This window comes from Colius striatus, chromosome 6 (assembly GCF_028858725.1).
Source record: "Colius striatus isolate bColStr4 chromosome 6, bColStr4.1.hap1, whole genome shotgun sequence".
Taxonomy (NCBI): Eukaryota; Metazoa; Chordata; class Aves; order Coliiformes; family Coliidae; genus Colius; species Colius striatus.
In genome coordinates this window covers 12,992,757-13,016,537 of record NC_084764.1, presented here as the reverse complement: position 1 = coordinate 13,016,537, position 23,781 = coordinate 12,992,757, and the positions used below count along the sequence as shown (strand labels likewise).

Genomic DNA, 23,781 nt, shown 5'->3' with positions numbered 1-23,781 from the left:
GCAGAGAAAAAGGAAATGAATCTTTACAGTTTTAAGGAACTTGGTCCATTAAGGAGAAGACAAGCTGACTATGGAGTCTGGGATGCTTGCAGTGTATAGTGTATAGCTACTGTTTTCTTCTGTTTCCTGAGTCTTGCTCTTGAATAGTTAAGGAAGTTGAGGGGATTTGCGTTTATCCATTCTTCATTCTCCTATACTCCTTCTCTGTTCTTTTATTTAGCAGCTCCTGTGGAACAGAGAAAATGTGATAATTTATAATTTTTGTATTGCCTCTAATTTCCTGATCTTGATATCAGCAAACAGGGTAAGATTCTCTAGGATGAAGCTAGCTGAAGATGCACAGGGGAAATGGCATTGGGATTGTAAAGTTTTAGTGATGTTAGAAGGCGTAACGGAAATGAAAGCACTTTTTTTTAAATTAAGAATTTTTTCTGACACTTTGAATGAGTGAGATTACACATTGGGGAGTCTTGCAGATAATAAAGGAAAGGAAAAAGACACAAGAGAGCTCCGCAGAGAGAGACCTGGGAGTCCCAGTTGATAATAAGGTAAACATGAGCCAGCAATGTTCCCTCATGGCCAAGAATGCCAATGGCATCCCGGGATGCATCAAGAAGAGTGTGGCCAGCAGGTCGAGGGAGGTTCTGCTTCTCCTCTGCTCTGCCCTGGTGAGGCCTCATCTAGAATCACATGTCCAGTTCTGGGCTCCTCAGCTCAAGAGGGACAGAGAACTTCTGGACAGAGTCCAGCACAGGGATACCAAGATAATCAGGGGACTGGAACATTTTTCATATGAGGAAAGACTGCGGGAACTGGGGCTGTTTAGTCTGGAGAAGAGGAGACTGAGGGGGAATCTTATTAATATTTACAAATATCTAAATCTTTATATCTTCTTAATATTTACAAATATCTAGGGTGGATGTCAGTCTCCTTCCTTGGAGGTCTTCAAGACCCGCCTGGACATGTTCCTGTGTGACCTGATCTAGGTGGACCTGGTTCTGCAGGGGGGTTGGACTAGATGATCTCTAAAGGTCCCTTCCAACCCCTACCATTCTATGATTCTATGATTTTATGAAGAGTACCAGAAAGCATTCTGCCAAACGTGACATTGTTTAGTGATGAGATATTGCTTTTGAATGTGTTGACACAGCAAAGGTAGACATGGCAAGATTAGTGGAGACAGAAGTGCAGGATAGTATGGAAAGCTGTCACGGTGAAAGGAGGAAGAGCTATCTCTGTATCAGAGAGGATGCACTAGAAGTAATTTCGAAGATATTTCCCGGTGATAAGAACTAATGGTCTAGATTAGCAAAATGTTCTGCAAACTAGCAAAGTTGGTATTACATTTCTGATTAATATCTATTTACCCTTAGGAATCTTATACAAATGGAACACAGTATACTAGGCTTCCCTTGCAGGTCATACTTGCTTGGAGTTTGTACAGCTCAAGATTGTAAGAGATGCAATTACTATACAAGGGAAGTATTCCTCTGTGCATCTGAGAAGAGCTTGGATACTTTTAAGAATCTGCTTCATGAAGTTTAAGAGCAAAAATATAAAAACTAGGGCATCTAGCATGACTTTCTAAGTAAAAACCTTTAATTTGATATCTAGAATTTATTTATTCACAGCAGATACTCATGATCCATTCTATTTTGTATCGTCTTGCTAAGATTGGCCAAACTACCTCTTTTCTGAATTTTTTCTGAATCTTTTCTGGACGATGGGTAACCCTGTCTACACTACACTGTGAAATGGGAAACTGTTCCAATAAGACTGAAAGGCAAATTTGTTCCATCATTTGTCTTTAAATGTTCTTCAATAATTTTACACTTTGGAAAATATTTTCTTACTGATTTTCTTAAAAGGACTCCTGGTGAATATGCCTGTTTGCATCTGATATGGAGGATTGCTTCTGTCAGCAGGTTTGTTTCAGTTGTGTTTTACACTACCAATAGATCGGTAGCACATCTATAACTCCAGTGAGCTAACAGCATGTCTATTTGGATGTATGTGATGAGGAGAATATTTAATACTGGCAGGAAACTAGTTGCTTTTTGTGTTTTCTTTTGCTTGTTTTTAAATTTCTATCTTGTTTTGGTTTGGTTTGGTTTTTTTTCCCTTTTTTCTCAAAGACCAGAGTGGTTGTTTTTTCCTCTCACCCACAGAAAGAGTATTGATCCTACAAAGGAAAGAATTAAAATGTGTGCACTTTTAATTTTTAGTCATTCCAAGCAAGATTATACCAGAGAGATTATCGGAGAGTGAGATGATTAAAGACTTTTCCAGTATTAAAGGAAAGGGGAGAGACATCGTTCCATTTTTGTTTTCCACATTGCAACAATTCAAGACCAGTGCCAGAATATATGCATGTATTTCAGATGAAATCCAAAACTTATTTGTGACAATACTGACCTCAGTCCAAAGGACCTAAACTTCTAGTTTATCCTGTAAGAATGTAAAATAACTGCACAGCTTATACAGAAATCCTGCACATGAAAGGGAGCTGATTGTTTTGGAGAGTTTGGAGAGATTTTTTTTCCCTAGTATTTGCCACATAAAACTCAGTTCATAAAATATGTAAGGAGAGACAGGGAAAATACAGATTTATGTAGCCCATCCTTTCTCAGTACAAGTGTGTTCTCTGTACTATTCTTCCATATTTTTGCTAGTCTGATCTCTCATGCTTTTCTTGAGTAGGGAATTAAAAATGTTCCTCAATACTTAGTAGTCTTGTCTTTTTCAGTCTCTGCCTCAAGGTTCAAGAAACTCATTTCATGCTATTTTTGTAGCTGACTGTATATATTTGTATCACAATATTTTGACTTGAAAGATGCCATGTATTTAATCCTAATATATTTCTTCAAATCAGTAACATCACAATATCAAAACTACTGCAGCTTGTGAATTGCAATATGTAATACCCCTGTTTGGTATATTCATAGCATTCCATTTTTATTATTGCAGACTTTACTGAGTGCACTTTTTATCAGAGTTTTATAAGGAATGAGCTTTGCTAATGCTATTAAATCACTCAAGCGTGCTAAATTGCGGCACCAGAGCAGGTGCTATTGTCTCCAGCTTTTTTGGAAAGAAAGGAAAAACTGTTAAACAATCCTGGACATTTATATCTAAAGGAAAAATATACTTTATATTAATATAAAAAAGATTGTTTTGTTCTCAGTCAAGGGAATTCTTGGCAGTCAGTTTAAACTTACATGTATATATAGCACACTGGAGCCTGCTAAGTACCTCTGTTTTCTTTATGGATGGAGCTTTGGTGCCAAGAGGTCTGCACCACATGCAAGCGTAGATACTCTTCTATCTGATGGATTGTCCCACAGTGAACCACATTGTATACAGGACATTCAAACACGTATTGATTATGTGGTTCTGTAGTTTACAGCAAAATCGTAACCTGATGCTTTTAAGTACATATATGCAATCAATCTTCATGTGAAGGACCTCAGTACAAAAGAAATATTTAATGCTATGCATTAGACATCAGATTAAATGATATTAAAATACTTTATCCATTTTTTCACCTCATAGCCATAGAATTATTGTGAATTAATACAGCTCTTACAAGCATCATCTTTGTCTTGACTATGGACTGTAAAAGTATAATAAAGTTCATACTGTATTTAGTACCAGATGTCATGGTCAGCTGCAAGCGAAAACCTCATATAACACGGATGTGAATTTTTATAGAGCTACTTCTATGTTTGTTACGTATCTGTAATACTTTCCTAACATTGCATTGCAGAATAAGAAGCTTGTAGTTGAGGGTTGGAATTACTATGTTGATTGGATTTTAATCTGTCGTGAAAATAAAATTGAAATATATATGCTTATAGACCAACTTGCTTCTGGTATTTTGCCAGCCCCTATCTGATTACTTGCAAGATATAGACGGTTTGACTCAACTACTACTTCTAAATGTAGAAATGAATACAAAATTTGTCAAGACTGCTTTATGTTAGCAAGTTTTGAAAGTGATGATGTTAGTTTATAATGCCTATCCATATAATGATTTAGATTGGCAGTATTTATTTATAACTTGGGACAGGAGTACTTGAATGATTCTTTTGGAGCAGCTTTCATATTCAGAAGCTTTCGTCCAAATTTTGAATCTATGAAAATTACAGAAATTGAAAATAAGACTTATTTGGTGACAATATGGTGATTGTGCTAGTTACCCACACATTTGTATCTGCATTCACTCTTTAACTCACATTTTCCAATCATTCAGATTCTTTTTCCTCTCATTCATTTTTACTGGAATTTATATGTTGTTATCCCTCATTATACAAGGTTTTAAAAAAAACATTGCTGTCACACAACCATCTCAGTACTCACTATGTACATGAGCTGTTGCTGCAGTGTGTGTGGTAGCTGTGTTACAGCAGAGAAAGAGAGCATGCTTGAAACTAAGTCTTTGTCTGAAATTCAAAAGAATACAGTATTGAGAAAACTCTGCAATCAGGTGGGTTTTAACCTGTAGATGAATTTGGCCAGTAATGGACACAAAAAAAGATCTTGAGCAGGTGTCTCTCTAGAGGCATATACAGAGCATAGCCTGAGCCTGAGCTTCCTTTAGTGGAAGACTCCACTTGTCAAAAACAAGGCACTCAAGCTGAGATGTGTGGAAGAAGACTATGGGACACCACTTCTGTGTGAGTTTGCCCAAGAACAGGAAGCCCATCATTATGTTGTTGCAGAGGACATGATCCTCCTGCATGTTGCTGAAATCCTGCAGTGATGGGGTTCTGAGTTCTGTAGGGCAAGTACAAAAGCCTGAGTCTAGAACTGATCTGTTAAGTAAAGGCATAAAAGTCACTGAATATAGTGTTTCATACTATAATGATTACTGGGTAGGTGTACATGCACAAGAATTCCCATCAACAATACGGATTGTTGATCACTTTTCACCATTACTACAGGAAACTAAAATTTACATTTAGAAATCATTTGTTTTAAAAATAGTTTTCCTAGCTGGATATAATGAAATTTACTAAAATATCTTTGGTCCTCTAGCATGAGTTTATTAACATATTCCTAGTCTGTGCAAATAGTATCAGTGTAATTTACTTTCTCTTGCCATGATACCTTCTTGCCATTTATTTTTCGATTATTAGTTGCTACAATAGACAGTATCTGTGACTGAATATGATTGTGCAGTTAATATTTAGGTTCCATTACTGTCTCATGTTTCTTTTTCTTGTGTTTTCTTAGCTTACATAACTGAGAAAAAAACCAATCCTGATAACTAATAAAACTAATAACAAGTAGCTGATTTTGTTTCCTACTTTCATTTTTCACTATCTAAGTTATCTGATTTAGGTCACAGGGTTATGTTTCTAAAAGAGACATTGCAAATCTAAACTTGGATCTGTCTTTGTAACAATTTTATATATATATATATATATATATATATATATAAAAATATATATATAAATATATAAATAAATAAAAGTCTGGATTACTTGAAGCAGCTAAAGCACTTACTCTTTTAAACTTGTAAAAAGACAGTGTGTATAAATCATCTTTGCTAGGTGGTGCGCATGAAGGTCTCCAGCACTTGGGTCCTTATGGCAATATCCCAAACATTGTCGCTGAGCTGACAGGAGATAACGTACCAAAGGATTTCAGTGAAGATCAAGGATATCCTGACCCTCCAAATCCCTGCCCTATTGGAAAAACAGGTAATTCTGTTGTAGGCTTTGCACCTTTGTGCTCTACATCTTTGAGTCCCTCAGCACTGTACTAGGCAGTACACCACTTGATCAATAATGGGTGTTTTCTTCCATTCTCTTTGCCAGGAGCAGACCTGTTGAGCAATTGAGCAATTGGGTGTTTTAGATAAGACTTTTTTTTTTTTATTAATAAATGTACCTTCTGTATTGCTATATGCCTGCTAGAGAAGCTCAGAGTAGGATATGGTGAGATTTGTGATAGCGCCTTGTTCCTGAGGGTGATCATTTTTAGACTGGCCTCTAAAAAAACCTATCATTCAATACAGGTGAGATTTACCCTTATTTTAGAGAATTTCATTGTGCCAAGAAGAATGAAATTGTCTGTCCTGACTTCCAACCCAGGCCATGAGTCAATATTTAAGATACCTTTGCTTCAGTCCATGTGGCTCAGTGAGGGTGCATCTGTATGCCAAGAAATGGAGAAGTAGGTGGATGTACCCCAACACATTACAGGCAGGCTTACTCGACAGAGGAGCAATGCAGCCTCAGAGTGCCAGAGCGGTTCGGTACCCGAGACACCTCGCACATCCCTTGGCTTGCAGCTTGTGTGTATCTCATGCCATGCGGGTGGCTAGTGCTGGAGGAACTCTAAAGCAGCACTATATGTGCATAATATAGATGTATCCTAAGGGAATTGATCTTTTTCCTGTCATCTGAGACAAGGAATGGCAATACTGAAAGTAGTTGTAAAACACCCATTGGCTGCCTTGGGAGCTGGAACTGTGAAGGAGTGCTCTATTTTTTCACTCATTTTTTATTTGCAAAAAAATCTTTTCTGTTTAGTCTTCTTTTATGTTATTTGGATAATGCAAAACAGTTGTCTGTATTCCTATTAAAAAATGTTCTAACTAGCTTAGAATTGAGTAAAAAAATTGTCATTAAAAGTTTTGCAAACAGTGTTTTTATACTTCCTTCAAAAATATGACAAAATTTTGAATAGTCCTCCCTTACTGTTTCCTGTTAAAGGTTCTTTGGTGATGATGCCTGGATATCTTCTGAAATAATTTCTAAGTCCATTTTGTTCAATATAGCTGTTGTCTGACAGGTTGCAAATGGTGTGTTTAGGTTCTCTCATATACACTTTCTGTCTTCTGTGCTTGCCCATTATGCATCTGTTAGTGATTCGATAAATTTAAAATCTGGCATCCAGAGAAATACCCTTCAGTCCCTTCAGTTTTTCTTTCTTAGGTGAGATAAAAGTTGTTAGCTAAGCTAATACACTCACATGTGAACACAGGGAGAATTCTTGGGGAAGCACTGCCTTCTCAGATAAATGGCTCTGTTGTAGGTACACTATGAGTGAAGATAGTATCTACTAGGATTAGAGTAAAATGTTTTTCAGAGCCTTAAATGGAAATTCAAGTGGTGACTGTATTATGCATACAAATTACCAGAGGCTTTCCTCAATCAGGTCTGTGGATTTGCTTAATGGAAAACAATTTTTCCAGTCACTGTCTACATATGCGCATTCCACAGTGGGAGTACTTAAGCCTGGAGCACTTTAGCTAGAAGACTTTTGGATTAGCAGTCACACAGGGCACATATATGTCCAGTTGCCCTTTGTGATTTCTACCAAAAGACTCAGACATTCTGAGAAGGTCTACTACATTCCTTTTGTGGCCTGCTTCTCTTGCAGTGACCCTGTCCCTGCTGAGACTGAAATAATTTTGAAGTGCTTGTAGTTAAATTTAGTGGTGTCTGAATTACTTGGCTGCATGGTTAGTTTTCCCATATCTCCTGTTGATGACTTTATTTCTCTCCACATTCTTAGGAGATAAGAAAGCAGAACCTGTTGGCCTTAGAATAGCCTCCTCAGGTCATTGAATCAATTAATTTTTAAGTCAGGTCTTTACTGTTTCCCACCTCTAAGAGACAAAGATAATACATCTGCAGGTCCTTTTAGGTGATGATCACACAAGGACAGAAAAGAAAGTCAACAGGTGTGTCTTCTAGAGTGCCTGTATTCTGGCAGATGTAACTGCTTGTATACTCAGCATCATGCCTTGGGTGGTAAGATCTCCTTGGGCATGTCTGAGAGGAACTTAGATTGTAAGCTGCCCATGCTGACAAAGCAGAGGGAGCTGCAGGAGCAGACTATCCAAAGAACTACTCTGGCCTCAAGATGCTGGATGTTTGTTTAATCTGAAGACCTATTTTGGTGAAAAATCCATAAGCTGATTTTTAAGAGTATTATCCTTGATGTGACACTGACTGTAAAGCAATCCATTGTGATTAAAGGAGGTTTCTGGACCCAAAAGGTAGTTACCGATCTGCAAAAATGTCTTCAGTGTAAAACTTCTGTCACATTGAATTTTTATCAGATCTTACGATGATTTTGCAGCCATTTTGGACAAAGCAGCAAACCAGAAATGGAGTTCCATGAAGACAACACAGTGAAAGAAATTGTCTTTGCTCACAGCATCATTTTACCTTGAGCTTCAAAAGAATTGGCTAAACAATTTCTACAGCTCTCTGTGGGAATTTAAAAATGAAAAGAGGATTGCTTCTGAATTGGAATAACATGCAGTTCTATAGTTCTATATAGTTCTATAAAATCAAACTCAATCACCAAGAAAAATGAAAAAGAGGGAGAGCTTGAAAAATAAATTTCTTTTTCAAGCTTCATAATGTTTTTTTTTAAAAATATTTAAATATATTCTGACAAACTTCTTTCAAAAGGAAAAAATCCTGATATTCTTCAGTCATCCAGTTCTCTAAATGTTTGAGTTTTTTTCAAATCGTGTAATTGCATTTAAGAAGTTTGATGATTCACATGGTACATATTGTGTGTTTTGACGCTACTAAGCACTCAGGACTTTCTGACATACATTTACAGTTGATGATGGGTGTCTAGAAAACACTCCAGACACGGCAGAGTTCAGCAGGGAATACCAGCTGCACCAACACCTTTTTGATCCAGAGCATGACTATCCCAGCATGGGCAAGTGGGTGAGTACGTGCTTCTTGTTTGCTTTTGTTGCATGTGAAACTGAGTGTTGTCTGCTGCCTGAGATACTATGACACTACAAGGAGAATAATGTGCTTATTACTGGAAAAACTATCATCCTAGGGGAATATTTTCAAAAAGATGATTTTCCCCTTAAAAGTACAGAAATACTGAAAATATCATTCAAATTGAAAGTATAGATCCTTATTGTATTACCTGTCCCAAAGCATGATAAATGCGACAAACCACCTTTCAAACTGCAGTGAACAGGTAACCAAACTTGTGCAGATTTTAGCACAAGGTTTCATAACACAATAATGCCCTAATCTGAAAGATGATCCAGGTTCAGTTACTATTTACTGCTCATCTACTTAGACACTTAAATAAATGAATAAATAAATGGAGTGTGGCACTGCCTAAACACCTTGAAAAATCTAGGTCCAGACAAATTGCTCTAAAGAAATTCTCTCTGCCTTATGGATTTTTGAGGACTTCATGCGGCTGCTTCTGCTATTCAGGTTATGCATGACTCTGTCTTGAAACCTGTTTTACATATTGCATATAATAAAATAGAGAGCGCTACATTAAGGGCAAAAATATTGCTTTGAGAATACAAGGACTTTAGTCAACTAAACTATTTGTGTAGGCTAAAGGCTCCAAAGAGGGCTCTGCCACTTAATCTTAGATTACATCAGTTAAATGTCCAAACCCAAATCCATCTTCAGGCATGAGGAAAACAATAACAATGATCATAATTTGTGTTTCCAGAGCAAATAATGAAATCTCATTTTACATTGTTCTAACAGTTCACTTAAGATTGCCCTAAACCAGTGCTCTGTGAGCATATATCGATAAATAGATGTTTGGCATCCTCTTCTCCTGCTGTAATTGTAAGACAATGATTCATCACTCATAATAAAAGCAGCGTTAAGATTTATAGTCTTAATTACTTACGTGAGTGCTGAATTTCTAGAAAGAATGATGCCAAAACCCCAAATTTTGGAAACTCTTGTTGCATTCTAAGTAATTACCATCAAAGGTTTTCGTTTTAAAAACACCAGATGGTGAACTTTCTTATTTATGCCAGATAATGCTGTTAGTTTTGTTATTATTCTTAAGTAATTTACTTTCATAATACCATTTTGAAGACTATAAAAGCACTTTATAAATCTTTGGCCTATAGCAATAGTTCAAAATCAAGCGTATATACTGTATTATCATCAGTAGCATATATACTTAATAAATGGTAGGTAATCATTAGTGAATACTGGCATTTTTTTCATATCTCCATCCATCACTACTAATTCAGAGGAAAAAAACTACTCATGCATGGATTAAAACAGACTGTTAGGTACTAAGCAGTAATCACATCTAGTTGCAGTGTAGCCAACTCCAGATCTTTTTGATTAGAGATGAAACAGCTGGTAATGTGCATGAGCAAATATTTTGCTGGGATCCAGAACTGCCCCAATTGCCTCCTCATTGAGTATTACTGCACGTTAAAAAGATGAATCCAGTGATATCTGGTTTTATGGCTGGTTTTGTTATTTTTTTCTCTCTGGAAAAACAAGAGCTGAAAAAGTACTCTAAAAATTATCTGTTTCAGACTTTATAAAGGACAGATAAAGAACATCAGATCTTGTAGATCACTCACAGTCATCTGGATTACATTGTAAATTACTGACACAACTGACTATAGGCTGCCCAGCAGGTAGCTGTGTCCATCCTCATTCTCCCACTGTCCTCAGCCACCAAAATCCCTGCTTCCTGCCAGCAGCACATTCCTGCTCTGGGACAAAATGCCCCGGGGGATGCAATGGCGTTGTATTTGCTGACTGCATTTCCCTGTACTCCTGCGTGCTGTGGAGGCACTAAGCTGTTACCATCATCTGAAACTGTCGAGGCCAGTGTGTCTCCTGGACCTGTGTGAGCTGGTGTGTGCTTGCAGCTCTTGGGGGAGCTTCTCCCCTGCCTTTTCCTGCCAAAGAGTGACTGAGGCAGTGTTACAGTTCCCACTGACTTGTCCTTTGGAGGAGCCAACATGCATTCCTTAGTGTAACCACAGTAAAACCCAAATAAAAAAAACAAAACAACCAACAATCCACAAAAAAAAAAAAAAAAGAACAAAAAAAGAACTGTTTGTTCAAGAGTAAACAGGTTGGTTGATTTGTTTAAGCAACAGGCTCTCATGCTTGCAAAACTGTGGGACCTCTGCTGTGCCATGTGAATAGCAGATACATTTTATAAGCTGTCTTGTAAAGAAAAGTGTCTATTTCCATGTAGATACTAAATATTATGTGTAAATACTACTAATTCATATGAAGATAAAAATATATGTATCATGATAATTGTATACTGGGTTAGGAGAAGAAAAAAAGAAGATTTTTCCTCTTTATGTATCACTATGCTGACTCTTGGGAAGTCTCAAGAACAGACTGTTTATAGGTTGAAAGACACAGCTTATACTCTCCTACCCATCCTGAAAGACTCTTTTTTTCTTCTCATATGTGGAGAACATAGAGGAGACAGTTGGAATAGTAAGATGAGAGACTTTTGGAGGTGTCTACCCTGGTGTGCAGCTACAGTTTCTAAATTTCTGGGTTGGTTGTTTTTTGGTTTTTTTTCCCCCCTTAGTTCAGACTTTTTCTTGCAGGAGACAGATACTTTCAATTTGAGTCTGCCTTTTCCGTATCTTGCAGCTTGATTCTTTAGATGGTCTGAAGTGCAATTAGCATCCAGAAGAACTTGCACAAAGACAGTTTACATGAGACACTCTACAGTATAGATCTAAAAGCCACTTACATGTAAGCAGTTATTTATTGAAACCCTAAGTGTTAGCTACTACCAGGTGTAGTGGTTAAAAAGAGAACGGAAGTTCAATTGTCTTTTCTGACACCAGTATCAGTGCAAATAGAAAATTAAAAGTAACTAAAAGTTACTTTTAAAAGTAATTAAAAGCAACACTTCTCTAAGGGTCAGAAGTTATACCAGTTTTACTTATCAGCTACAGTGGAGGGATCCAAGACAGTATGAAGAAATACAAACAGGAAGCAGGAATAAAAATATTCCACAAATTTGAACATCCTGTTAAAGAAGTTAACTTCTCTGGCTTCCTAATTTTAATGGAAACCTGAAACTAGTTACCCACTTTTTATGTTATTCCAACTCCAGTTATAACAAGCAACATTAAGTACATCTTCCTTTACTAACAGATGTTCTTTAATATCTGGATGGCAATGGTGATAATAGGACATGCTGTGATAGGTCTGGTCCCTCTCTTCTATTTCAGACAGTACAGACAGTTTAATTCAGTGTAAAATCTTTGGTGTAATAGAAATTGTCATGCTCGATATTCCTGATAAGATGGTAAATTGTCTGGGAAAAAAAAAGCCCTTCTGAAATGGTGCAACCTTGTTAATGCAATTTTTTTTTTCAATATTGCTTAATAATTGTGCAGGTCCAGATTACAGAGCCACTTATTATTGCTGACTTAAAGAATTTTCAGTCAACTTGGAAAGATCTAAGGATAAAACTCTCTGGCATTAGTGGGTTGTAAGCATTTCACTTCTGAGAGTTTTTTCCACGCAAATTCCAACCTGTAGTACCTGTAAGGTACTAGTAATATGCCTTAACATTGCTGGCAGCAGTTCACCACCACCACTAAGGATTCTGCCTGTTGAAGGCACTGTTGCCTTGCACTGCACATCCCGCTGTCTCAGGATACACTGCCTCTGTGCATGCACCCGGGCCCAGGGTCGAGGGACTGCAACCCTCACAGACTTTTAGGGACTTTTCAAGGCCTTCCTGGACCCTCCAGAACCCTGCAATACCCCCATGGTATTGGCCATGCACCAGCAAGAAGAGTGTATATAAGAATGGGACGAGGGGAGGCACACGCTCTCTCTTCCCTTTTTTCTCTTCCCCGCCCCAGACGGGACGGAGCAGTGAAGCTCTCAGACAAACGGACTCCTGGGGACTCCATGGGGGCTCGCGGTGGTGACTATTGTGCTTTTCTCTCTTATCTCTCTCATGCTTTCCTTTCCTTCTTTACTTTCTCTTTTCATTGTGGATTGTTGTGGGTAAGATAAAGTAGTTCAGCGCTTGACTCTGTTTTGAGTCTTAATTCTGTTCCTGAGAATATACGAAACCTGACACGATAACCTGTTTGATTGAACATCACTCAGGGGTTAAGCCCAGCCACCCCCAACCACCCAGAATTGTCTGAGGTCGGTTGGAAAGCAAGGGGGTTTGCTGCCAAACTAAACCCAACAGGGGATCGTGACAAGTACCCTAATACAAGTAGCCAGAAGGGTGCAAAGGAAGCTCCAGGAGTGAGGGGAAAGTAGCAATTCACGTGCAACATATCTCCATATGCGGTGTATCTTTAACTCTGTGCCTTCAATCCTGACAACTCTTAGGGGAGGAATGAGAATGGCAAGCACTTCACAAGCAAAGTTTGGTGGCTGATGAGCTCAGGCCCTTACGCAGTGGAACATATTTTCCACTATTACTGTACAAGCACATTCTCAGCTCATGCTCTATAACCTCATTTGCTTTACACTCCACATAATACATAAGTAGTAGCTATAGTCTTAAAATGTTCCCAAACAGACTAAACAAAATATGAACGTCTAGACCAGGAACAGTTCAATTTTAAGGAATTTTTCTGAGTGAAAAGTTAGTTCCAGTAGTCATGGAATATTTTTTTTTTTCAGAAACACTGATTTTCCTCTTGTGAAAAGTATGAGGTCAAATACTTTACAAAGACAGGCTTCAGCAGTCCTTTGTTTCCTAAAGAGAGTGATTTACGTGTCCGTGGGTTTCTTTAAAATGTTAAATTTAAGTTTTCACAAAGTGAGTTTGCATAAATGACTGGCCAATAATGTCTCCCTTGGCCAACTTCATATCTGTTCCCTTTTGGCACAGCTCAGACAAAATAACTGAGGCTGGGCAAGAGATAGGCCTTGTGAATTTGGGGTTTAACGAACATGAGCAGTACAAAACAGACAATTTTGGCAGGTTTCATTGTAACACTTGAAAATGTTTGTTTTTTCTCATATCAAGACTGCAGAAAGGGTCGAAGTGTTTGGTGAATTTTCTTGTGCTAGAATTACACTTTCTATTTATATAATCAATGTTAGGTCAGTTGTTTATAGCAGAATTAATGGCCATGTTTATACAGTGTTCTGCTTTTATACATGTAATCCTTCTCTCCTTCCATTTTCAGGTTGGGGTTTGGTTTTGTTTTTCTTTGTAATACACAATTGAAACAAAATGTGTTGAGCATGTGTGTGTTATTCCAGACTTTATTAGAATTCACTACTTGTATGAAATACAACAATATGTGGATGCACTTATGTAAACTATGGTCAGAGGGGTTTTTTTGTGTTGGGTTTTGGTGTTTTTTTTTCTTTTCTCATCATCATAACTTTCTCTTCTGCCAAGATGTTTTTGGCAGTTTTTAAAAGGTTCGCCATTAAAAATGTTATAGACCAAATGGTTTTCAGAAACTTTATTGAGAGCACTACTTAAACAAAGGAAGAGTTGGCGCTGAACTCCTTTCAGCAGAACTTTGCACTGGGAAGTGTTGAAGGGAATAAGCAAAGGGAATAAGCAAAGACAACAAAACAGTAGGAATGATGCAGATTGCGATTTTTAAATTAGAAATCCTCTGTAAAACAAAGGATTTTTTTCTCCTTTTATTGTATCTTGCCTCAAATGTATAGAAACATGTACTAGACGTAGGATTCCTGCTTCCTCACAATCTTTCCCCCCTTAATTTTCTTTTTTCCTTTTTTTTTTTTAATATAGATGTATTTATACCATGCATCACATAATGGTGAACACCTGGTCTATCTCATTATACCGGCTTACTGTACTTCAAGCACTTAGGAGAATGATAATATAATGCAACAGAGTGGAAATTTACTGGCTTTTTGATTGTTGAGATGACTATAACTGCTCCTGAAGAACTCAAAAATTATTAGCAGGAATATCCAAATATTTACTTGTGGTTTATCATTCCTTTAAAACTATACCCCCCTCTAAACTTGCTAATATTTAAGAGCAAAAGTCAGATTTTAAAAGAAGAGCGTAATGGAATTGATGACTTCGTATTTTCTTTTTTCCCCTTCCAGAGCAAGAATTTACTCTTTGAGAAGATTAATGGTGGTCCAAAAAGAAGAAAGAGGGTAACTATCAGAATACTTAATAGCCCTTGTATCATCTAGAGAACTAATAATGAAAATCATACTGTTGAAGAGTTAGTCTAATGCAACTGCATTAATCCTGAGATAAGACATAAGATCAGGGAATCTGATACAAACTCCTACAGCACGCTTCAGGATTGTCCACTGAGTACAAGACAGATTTCTCTAAATAGCATGTTGCTTTCAGAAGATGCAGTTCAATGCAGAACAGTAATATGAAACTTTATTTGCACTTTTAAATTTATCCTCTTTGCAAAAAACATTTAAAAATTATTTAAATGTCTTTAATATTGAATTTTAAAATTTCCTACTAAAAATATCAGTAAAGTTAATTAGCACTATCCATACATGTGAATATGTTTTTAGGTGAAAAGTACAGTAGAACTTTAGCTGATGTAATTCGATTCACTTACAAAGGTTTACCTACTATTTCTGTGTCCCACTCACTTGAAAGACAAAGGGCAATAGGTTCGCATCTTTCTGCTCCTGAGACAAGGACAGCAATCTACATATCACAGAGAGTCCCTGCACAGTCCACCTCAATATTATCGCTCTTCTTTTGGTAGTGTCAATCTTTCTTTTAGAAAAGAAATCACTTTCAGGCAGAGTCAAAGCCTTTAGCTATGATGCTGGTATATATATATATATATTTTTTAACTAGAAGAAAAAGTCTAGCTCTCTGCCAGAAAGTAGTTTTTAAAAATATGACATCACAGTTTACATTGTAAATGAAGTAAATTTTATTTAAAATAACTCAAACACAAGCAAAGATTATTTATTCAGTTAGTTAGTTAACCCTCGAGTCTAAAGTGTCAGCTAGAAAGGGAGAAGACGAGTTGATTTCTTACAAATTCACACATCAGTGATAATGAATACTGTTCAACCATAAGTTAGCAGTCCGGCTTAGAATCTGCCTCTCATTTACACTTGATTTTCAAGTTCACTAGCAGATAAAGGGTAGGCATCTGATTTTGACTCTAAAGTAGAATTTACTCTGGAAATAGTTACGTGGAATATTTATTAATAGCTAGAACAGCATGTTAAAGTAGGATTAGTGCAATATATACATAAAAAAAAAGGAAAAAAATCAGTACATTCTCTGTGTGCGTGCTGACTGACGTAATCATACACCAGGGAACTAATGTCTGGAGAGATATGACACCCACATGTGTGGGGGTGGCCCAGAATTTTGGAGGTGCAGCATCAGTTTCTTTCTTTGCAGCAGATTTATTTTCTTAGCACAGACATGTCACTTAATGGTAAATTCATTACAATTTTAACTGTTGTAGTGTTTTGACAGTAATACTGTATTGAGTACTAAGGCTGTAATGAAAAATTCAGAATTTTCACTTTATCAATAGAAGGATAATCTGGAGCTGTCAGCAGCAGAGTGTAATTTTCCAGAAACCAGAAAGCCCACTGGATTCTTCTGCCTTCTGCAGTCCCTGCCGCTTCTCCATGCCCTTCTGCACAGAGTTTAGGGAAGACAGCTTCTAATAGATTGGTCTTTTGGGTCAGAACCTCTTAATTTTAACTTAAAGGAAGCCTTACGTAACTCTGCACATAGTAATTGTTGTGTATAACAATGCTATAGTGTAACAGTCACAGAGGCACTACCAGAGTCTTTAAAACTACACATTCATGTGTGTCCACTCATATATTTAATGCATGTATATAAACACACATGCAAGCTTACACATACATCCTAAGTATATATAGCAAAGGTAAGTATTCACTGTTTGCTACTGTGGGGTTTTTTTCAGCATTTGCAGTGCAAGATGAGGAGGCCTAGAGTGACTTCTAATTTAACTAGCAATTCTTCCCTTTTTTGTAATTTCTATGGATGAGCATTAATGTCTAGAATATGATATCCAAAACAAGACAGGTGTGCTTCTGTAATCCCTGAGTCACAGTGCCACTGGCTCAGAGCTGTGCACAAAGGAACTCAGGACCACATTGCTTTTTATAGGATTAAACATCTTTTAGTCAAATCAGCCAAAAATTTCACATTATATTTTGTGTTTTCTTTTTTCAGTTAAGAAAGATTCAATTTTTTACGTATTGTCATCCTTTTCTACTGTATTTCAAAAAGTGTAGCAGGCAAGCACCATTGCAAGAAATCCCCAATTAAACTTCCTAAGAATCTTCAAATAATTCTTAGAAGTTTATGGAACAGATGAATTTCACTAAATTAACATGAAACAGAACTTTTTTAAACAAACACAAATCATTTACATGTGTCTTATTTGTAACAATTTAAAGCATTAAATTAGCGTTAGTTTTCCTTTCATAGATTTTCCATATTAATTTCTGGCTCTTGATAATTTTTAGGTTTTTCCCTGCATCAGGCAAAGTACTCAAAAAACCAAGAGAAGTAAGCAAAAGGGCTACTCTGTGCTATGATTAAATATTAACAATAGTGTCTACAAATCTAGAGAAACCCAAGGGCTTAAACTCAGACAGACAAACTCCAAATCATTTCCAGAGACTTGACAAATACTTGGGCTATTTGAAAATAATATTTCAAGCCTATTTTAAAGGCGGTGTTGGAGGGGGGGGAGCTGAGTGTTTGCGTATGTAGTTTTGAATTAACGTTTTGGTTAAAGAAGCACAGAAATATCTCCAGAAAAGTAAATTTTGTGATACAACCAGCCTGACAAGAATCAGGAGATAATGGAAAATTTGCATTCCTCCAAGATTTGTCCTTAGGCAAACATTTTTGATTAGCATCAAACCCCAGCACACTGAATTTTTTTTCCTATGTCTCTGAAGGAGAAAGGATATACTTAAATTTTGTTTACATTGACACTGTAACAGGCCAGAAAGTAGGTGTAAATAACATTTAAGTAAATTGTGAAAATCCACTGGATTGCTTGATATTTGCAAGTACAGTAAATATATTTTGTTCCATGGGTATAGATAAAATTCAAGCATAGGCTTTCTACACTGATATGATCTCCAAACAGTTTTGAGACAGGATCTGTTCTTCTTCAGTCTCATGTTGTGCTGCATACATGGCACAAAGTGAAGTTAAGCTGTCTCTGGGGATCTTCTTTCCAGCATTCCCTTGTTCTGGCAGTGGTTAAGAGAGATGTTTCCTATGCCAAAACCTTGCTTGGCTCAGCTTCTGTGCCAGCAGTTTTTTATCTCATCAGGAAGCAAGGAGGGGTTTCCTGAAGTGGAGATGAGCTGAAGGAGACTTTGGTCAAAAATGGTATGGTGATATCTAACTTATCTCCCAGCATCAGGTTCATCAGAGGACAGGGATTAGATTTAAAGTTTACCTGAACTTCTTTAACAAATTGAGTCTTGCCTTAAGAATGACGGAGTTAAATCTGCTGCTGCTTCTCTGCTGAGCTCAGTAAAGGAGGAGCAGAGCAAAAACACAGCATTTAATCCAGACTGTCCTGTATTCTCAACAGTCCTCTTTCACTTGTGTTCTTTTCAGTGGATTGGATTAAATTCTTCCATGCAAAAAATATTAGAAAACAAAACATTGATTGACTTGTAGATTTACTCCCTGAGAGCAATTTCTTCTTTTTCTTTAATCTGCAAATATTTGACAGAGAATGAATATATAAATATATCCAGTAATCCTAGTTACCTTTAATATGTTTCCTCATTTCTAATCAGTATAAATAATTTTGAACTTTTTCAGAGCGTGAACCCGTATCTGCAAGGACAGCGACTGGATAATGTTGTAGCAAAGAAGTCTGTTCCACATTTTTCAGACGAAGACAAAGGTTCTGAATAAGTACAATAAAAATGAATGATGAAAACCCATGCCATCCTCTGCTAGATCGTAATATTGCTTATATATAATCATCTATTAAAATCCTTGTGAATGGCAGCATGTTTATTATTTATATAATTGTAGATGAAAAACAGCTGTATTTATAACAGTATGTTCTCCTAGATAACAAAAATATGGTTCTGCTTTTTGTTAAGCTATGGTAAAAGGACATTTCTGTTGTTTTTATTTTAGTCATGGAGCAAACGTTAAAAATGTTAGTCATTTTAATAGCTAACGTGAGGTAAATGACCTTAATGAGCAGCTTGTTAAATAGGAAGATTTTAAAAAATGTTCGGTCTGACTCCAACATTTAATCTTAAATGTTACTATGTTTGACATATGAAAATTATAGTTTTATGTTTTGTTCACAAATATTGTTACTTAGCAAAGACAAAGTATTTATTTTACCCAGAGAATTTTGGCTTTTGGTCCATTTTAATAAACATTTAAGCAATCTACAAGGTTTGCAAAGTGACATTTTCCAAAATATTTCAGAGGCTCATTTGTCTCGATTATTGCTGTGCAACTTCAAAAATTAAAGAACTGTTTTTTGACTCTACCCACTGGAATATTTTTCTGTTAGTTTTAATCATTCCATGTCCACAACTTCACTGAACACTTGCAAGTCTTCCTTATCAAAGGTATTGTTGTGTGGAAATTCATCTCCCCTGCTGTTGTCTCAATAACAGCGACAGTTGTGCATTATAACGTTCTTAAATGATGTGTCCCTGGGATCTTACAAGGCAAGATGGAGACGTTTATCTGTGTTAATAAGGCTGTGTCAACATCCTCTGAGTCTAAATCCAGGATATGAAGCTGATGCTCCTCTGAAAGTTATGATACTCTAATAACACTAGTAACTATCACTGCTCTTGAAGTTGCTCCAGCAATTTTAAATTGCCTTTTTGCCCACAGGAGACTGAAGAACTTTATATTCCAGAAAATCAAGTTCTCCCTTTCTGAAAGATGAGAATATAAAATTTGTTATTTTCAGAATGCATCTGAAATATTTTAAGCCATGTGCACGGGGCATTGTAGCTTCAAATCTGTGGAAAAAAAAAAAATTGTAGTTTAATTCCTCATCCTACAAAAAGATACAGTAAAAGCCCCTTATAAAAAGCGGGTAAGAAACTAACAGAAACTAAAGGTCCTAGCTACATGAGATTAAATTTAACAGGATGGCACAAATATGACTGTGTATGGTGTTTGCTTTTTCTATCCCAGCATTTAGTAATTCATAATAAATTATATATGCAGACAGTTGGTTGTTTCACATCATTTATGGGTAGATTGCAAAACTCTGTAACATTCTAGGCTGAACTATCATGTTTTTCATCATATTTGCTCTTCAAAAAAAATCTGGAAGAGAAAACTAAATAGCATGTGATGCAGGGGGGGGGGTTATACTCACATATTACACAAAATTGAGGAGTTTGTATGAATTGCAGGGTTCCTTCCAGTGCCAGTAACTACAATAAGATGGTAGCCATCCAGATGTTCGCAAGACAGAACTTGTATTCTCTGTACTTTTTATGTGCACTCCTGCTTAGTCTTCACATAGGTACTGAGAATTGCTGAGTTCCAAAGGTTGTCTCCAAAACCAGAAAAAACCCTATATATCATGGCATGAGTCTGAAGTCAGAACCCACTGATGCCTAGCAGCCTAGAGTTTACGTGAAATGGTCATTCCTCCCACCTAACCCCACAGCCAGCCACCACTGTTGCCACAAGGCTTCCAGTTGGCCAAAGGCTATATATCCATTTGTGACAATCTGGTATGTTTTTCTCAGGTACTGAACTGTCTTGCCAATACTTTTAAAGTAATCTGAGCTACATTCCGCCCTTCTTAGCTCCAGTGAAATCCATTTTAATCACAAAAATGAAGCAACCATGCAGACAGTTTATTTCATTTTTTTAAGCTCTTACTATGTAATATACCAGCACATAATAAAAGGCAGTGTGTCCAGTAAATGGGTGGCTTAAAAAAGAAGGTGCCAAGAAGTATTGCTTGCTTAATAGTATCAGAAATCCCACATCTGATTTCTTGAAGCACTTCAGCTCACTACAGCCTCTGTGTGGAGATGTGATAATCCCGCACTGCAAATGAACCAGAGCAGGTAACCCCAATGCCTGCCTCTGATTCAATCTGGTGCAGCCAGTGAAGCTGCCATTCTATCTATGATCTGCTCAGGGCACATGAACTAAATATTACACAATTTGGAGATGTTTTTGTCTTTAAATGCAAGAAAAAAAATCCCCTTTATGCTGAACAATACAATGATGCATCTTACAGAACTGTCTGCTGGAAGAAATCAACTGCGTGACGGTGAGTAGCCATCTGCTGAGTCTATCAGGCAGTTTGAGTGTTTCACCAGAAAGACTCAACAGCACTATTGTGACATTTTAATAAAATATAACTATTGCACCGTGATTATGAGATTAATTACTCTAACTTCAGTTTCATCAAAGAGCTGCCTTTCTGTAGTGGGATAGGTAGTCCCATATTAATTAAAACAAAAAGCTAAACCAAACAGACCAAACATGTATATGTAATTTTTTATAAAGAATCATCACAATGCTAGTCTTTTGGAATCAATAGCTAATAGCTCAGTCCACCAAGAATGTAAATAGCTGCTCAGCTCTTACACGTATAATCTCCATATCTCCCTTTTACATTTGTGATGCATGTGAATTAAGGAGCATGTATATTGTTACTGTTGTTGAGAATTTTCATTAAATTAAAACCTTTTTAGATTACTTTAAAATTTGTCAGTGTATTAATTACCTCTATCTTATTTGATACATCGTGTGCTTGAAAAAAGCTATACAAAATAAAGTGTATTACCATCGAAGATTAGTTTTGTCTGGTAAAGGAATATGGCCCTAGTTTAAAAAAAAAAAGCACTGTGTAACTGAGCAGATAAGAGTATCATTTGTGACACAAAACTTACTCTGGGTGTACGTGTGTGTATAAGTGTACGCACACACATATACACCTTTGGAAATATAATACAGTCTTATAACAAACTCAGTAAAAAATAATATAAACATGTCATGCCACAGAAGAATGCAATACAAAAATGCTTAGTGAATTATTTAGGAGAGGAAATAGCGATATGCTGCTTTTTATTGGCACATTTGCATTCACCTAACAAAACCATGCTGCTAATCTGTTCAGCAACTCGTGAGCAAGCCAAAGAAACTTGGAACTAGTTCTGGGAATCTGGTGTCAGAGTTTTACAAGGCTGTAAGTAAAACTGACCTGAAGCTTATTTTATCAAAACACAATAAAGCAAATCTTCATCCATTAAACTGAGGAAGACACAGGCAAAAAGATGACTACCAAGTCAATTATGTTTTTGCTTGGACAAAGTAACATTCAAATCCCTTTGTTTCTAAATGTCAGAAATTGAGGATGAAGGTAAGTATTTCTTTGATGATTTAAGGAGTCCATGCCCTCAAATGCAGGCTCTAACTGGTAGCTGTGTGAAAGTCTTCAAAAGGTTTTAATTTTCATATTACACAAAAACTGTTTTTTTAATATTTAACATGATTGGAAAAAGCCCATAACACTGCCAACTCAAAGAAAACTGGAAGCTCTGGCTTTTTTGCTGGTAAGCTCACTAAACCAACTCCTACATCGTTTGTAATTCTGGAACTTTTGTCTTGTGAATTAATTTTTATGCAAGTACTTCTTTTTTACATGAAAGTCTGGAATGTCTGAATCATTAAGACAAAGAGTTCAAAGATAACTTTTCAGTCAAAGTCACTGACAAATTTACAGAAGGAAAAGGGGAAGATAGGCAGATACAAAAGATGCTACTGTCACTACACAAAAATGTAAAATGTACAAGGAAAGTACAGTTTCATGTGACCCAGAGAGGAGATGAGTGTGTTCACTGTTTTATTAGCTAATGCACTATAGGTAAGATTTACGGTACCTCTCCATCCAAGTCAGAAGTTATCAAGGCTATCAGGGAATCAGAAGACATTACCTCTAGTCTTGAAACCTCTGAACCTAAGGTTTCAAGCTACTGGAGTTGACAGATTGAATTATGTTTTCACAATGCTTGATACAAATAGGATAGCAATCTGATATGCCTTGAAGAAAGGACAGCAGCAACAACAAACAAACAGAACTTATTGAATCCATTGCCATGTATACATATATACTTAAAAATTCAGTTTTGTTTGAAGCCATTCAGTTACCTTCAGTACTCCTAAATAAGTATCATGTTTAGGAATTATCTCAAATAAAGTCTTCTTTTTAAAGAATTACACTGTCCTTTAAAAGATCTTCCTGTTTGTGGTGCCTAGAGCCAAAGGCAGTTTCCAACCATAGAGCAAAGATGACTACCTTCTTTAAAGTGCTTAACAACCAACAATGACCTTCCTAATGGAAACTGAATGAAACTGTAGAACAAGTAGAATTGCAATCATGAGGGGTCCCATGAATCACAAACATGGCTGACTGGCACAGGACTGGAACCTAAACCAAGATTTCCAAATATGAGACAATGAAAGGGTCAAACGGATCATTTTCCAAGTATGTGGATGGCTCAGGTCTATCACACTCAAGCCTTTTGCTGTTACGTGAGGAATGGCATTGAACTCCATCATCACCCTAATTCACCATGAGATGAAAGTATGTAGTATCAGTTCATGTTTACTTTATTTATGATGCTAACTGCTTTGCTGTGACAACATGCATCATGACGGCTGGTAGAACTGCTAGCCATGTGTTCAACACATGAGAGCATAACAAACTAAATGACATGAGCGTCATGGCAGCAGCATTACCATTGGAACTAGAAGAGCTAAAAAAAATCCTGTTTGACTAACCAAATCCTGTTTGGTTTTGTATGGAAGCCAGAGGTAGTGAAGGGATCAGAGATGGTAGCAATTGAGAATGGCTTCAGACTTTAAAGATGAAACCTGAGTCACTTCTTTTTATTTTTACCTAAAGTTCTTGTCACCAAAACAACATGGAATCCAGCTCCTGTTGCAATACGAGTGTCTTTTACGTTTCTTCCTCTTACTATGCACTCCAAAAAAACCAATGGTGGGAGCTGGTGG

The 23,781-nt window shown here is 36.8% G+C and overlaps 1 protein-coding gene across 1 annotated transcript in view; it reads left to right on the top strand.

Moving 5' to 3' along the window:
* SCG5 (secretogranin V) overlaps positions 1-18,993 on the top strand; it is a 32,396-nt gene extending 13,403 nt beyond the window's left edge. The window contains exons 3-6 of the mRNA XM_061997923.1: positions 5,556-5,705; positions 8,593-8,705; positions 14,841-14,894; positions 18,571-18,993. Of these exons, the coding sequence (XP_061853907.1) occupies positions 5,556-5,705; positions 8,593-8,705; positions 14,841-14,894; positions 18,571-18,666 (413 nt within the window). The 3' untranslated portion in view covers positions 18,667-18,993. The remainder of the gene's footprint in view (positions 1-5,555; positions 5,706-8,592; positions 8,706-14,840; positions 14,895-18,570) is intronic.
* The last annotated feature ends 4,788 nt before the right edge of the window (positions 18,994-23,781 follow it).